Source organism: Pygoscelis adeliae, unplaced genomic scaffold, assembly GCF_000699105.1.
Source record: "Pygoscelis adeliae isolate BGI_AS28 unplaced genomic scaffold, ASM69910v1 Scaffold403, whole genome shotgun sequence".
NCBI lineage: Eukaryota > Metazoa > Chordata > Aves > Sphenisciformes > Spheniscidae > Pygoscelis > Pygoscelis adeliae.
Window position 1 is genome coordinate 10715 of NW_008824466.1, and position 2122 is coordinate 12836.

At 46.7% G+C, this 2122-nt stretch overlaps 1 protein-coding gene across 1 annotated transcript in view; it reads right to left on the reverse strand.

Moving 5' to 3' along the window:
* TBC1D10A (TBC1 domain family, member 10A) overlaps positions 1–2007 on the reverse strand; it is a gene marked incomplete at its 3' end in the record, with an annotated part of 12574 nt that extends 10567 nt beyond the window's left edge. The window contains exon 1 of the mRNA XM_009321071.1: positions 1861–2007. Within this exon, the coding sequence (XP_009319346.1) occupies positions 1861–2007 (147 nt within the window). The remainder of the gene's footprint in view (positions 1–1860) is intronic.
* Positions 2008–2122: the final 115 nt, after the last annotated feature.

The following is a 2122-nucleotide window of genomic DNA, read 5'->3' on the forward strand; positions in this document are numbered from 1 at the left end:
GTACTGGGGCAGGGTCCACAGTGGGATGGGGTCCGTACTGGGGCAGGGTCCGTACTGCGACTGGGGTCCCTACTGGGACAGGGTCTGTACTGGGATGGGGTCCACAGTGGGACGGGGTCCATACAGGGGCAGGGTCCGTACTGGGACCGGGGTGAGCCCACAGCAGGGCTGCACCAGGACCGCGCTGGGACTCCGGGGAGGCTGCACACGTGTACTGGGCCTCCGGGAGGGCTGTGCCGGGACAGCGTTGGGCACATACTGGGATGGGGCACTGGGAGGACCCGTTTCCCCTTCGGGATGACCGTGCTCCAGTCAGGGGACACTTTGAGGCCAAAGGCACACACCTTATTCCCTTTGTAAGCACACTGCACCCCAAACCTGCCCCAGCCCCACGGATCCCTGCTCCCGGGGACCACCGCCGCTTCACCCGGAGGTTCCCTATCCACCAACGTTCTCCTCACCTTCAGCCCAGCCAGGTAAACCTGGCACAAAATAAAGCACGAAAGGATCTATAAGTGACAGGGTGACAGCGCTGGGCCTGGGATCCGCTGCGACCTGCCCCGGGTGAAGCCTTCCAGGGAGGGAGGCACCGAGCTCCATCCCCCCTCCGGCCCTTTCCACCAGCCTTGACCCCACCGTCAAATTTTCCCCCTTAACCAGCAAAAAATGGGGGGGGGGGAGGTTGTCACGCCCAAGATCCCCCTCAAAGCCAGTAAGGTGCTGGGTAAATCACCAGCAAGAAGCTCATTAAAGTCGGCAACAACTCAACCTACTTCCAGATTTTTCTGGCAGCCCGAGCCCTGCCGGTCCTCCCCACTGAAGTGGAAGGCCGCGATAACGGTTGTTTTGTACCAGATATACACACGCACAGTCTGTTACAACATTTATCGGTAACACCGAGATAGAAAGGGGCTGGCCAGGCTCCACCACAAGCTATTTCTAGTGGGAAATCTTCCTGCCGGAGCGCGGGGCCGGGAGCTCAGCCCTGCCAGGCTGGTAAAAGGGCCTCGGCTGAAAATGTCCCCTAAGCGCCAGCGCAGCGTTCAGCCAGAGACGTCGAGGAAACACGCGTCCGACGGGGTGGCTCCTCGGGCACCAAGGGCCCCGCTGGCTCGCACCACCGAGCGCAGCTGGAGAAGAAAAGCTGGACGACCTTCAGCACAGTGCCATCACGTTTGGGCCCGGCCCCGGATGCAAAAACACGACTTCTCCATTTCAGAGCTTTCTTTGCAGTTTTTTTTTTTTTTTTTTTTTTTTTTTTTTTTTTTTTTTTTTTTTTTTTTTTTTTTTTTTTTTTTTTTTTTTTTTTTTTTTTTTTTTTTTTTTTTTTTTTTTTTTTTTTTTTTTTTTTTTTTTTTTTTTTTTTTTTTTTTTTTTTTTTTTTTTTTTTTTTTTTTTTTTTTTTTTTTTTTTTTTTTTTTTTTTTTTTTTTTTTTTTTTTTTTTTTTTTTTTTTTTTTTTTTTTTTTTTTTTTTTTTTTTTTTTTTTTTTTTTTTTTTTTTTTTTTTTTTTTTTTTTTTTTTTTTTTTTTTTTTTTTTTTTTTTTTTTTTTTTTTTTTTTTTTTTTTTTTTTTTTTTTTTTTTTTTTTTTTTTTTTTTTTTTTTTTTTTTTTTTTTTTTTTTTTTTTTTTTTTTTTTTTTTTTTTTTTTTTTTTTTTTTTTTTTTTTTTTTTTTTTTTTTTTTTTTTTTTTTTTTTTTTTTTTTTTTTTTTTTTTTTTTTTTTTTTTTTTTTTTTTTTTTTTTTTTTTTTTTTTTTTTAATCAGCTGTGGAAAACACCACTGGCCTCCCAGTTTTGTTTTCTCCGAGACTGTACCTATTGTCTGCTTTTTTAAAAGCAAAAGGGAAGTCATCGTCCCACCTTCCTGCAGGGCAGGAGCGCCCCTACGTCCACCGCACACCCAAGCGCCCTGGCGAAGACGCTCCGGATTCGGCGTCCTGCAGCAGGGAGGGCAGCAGGCTGCCTCCGCGTGACGAAGCGCGGCGGTGCTCGCCGACACGTGGGCATCTGTCAAAGAGAGCAGCTGGTCACGGCGGGCCGGGGGACCGCCGGCCACCTGCGCCGGGCCAGCGCCAGGCACCTTCCCTACAGCCACCAGGGCTTCCTTCCCCCCCCCCCCCCC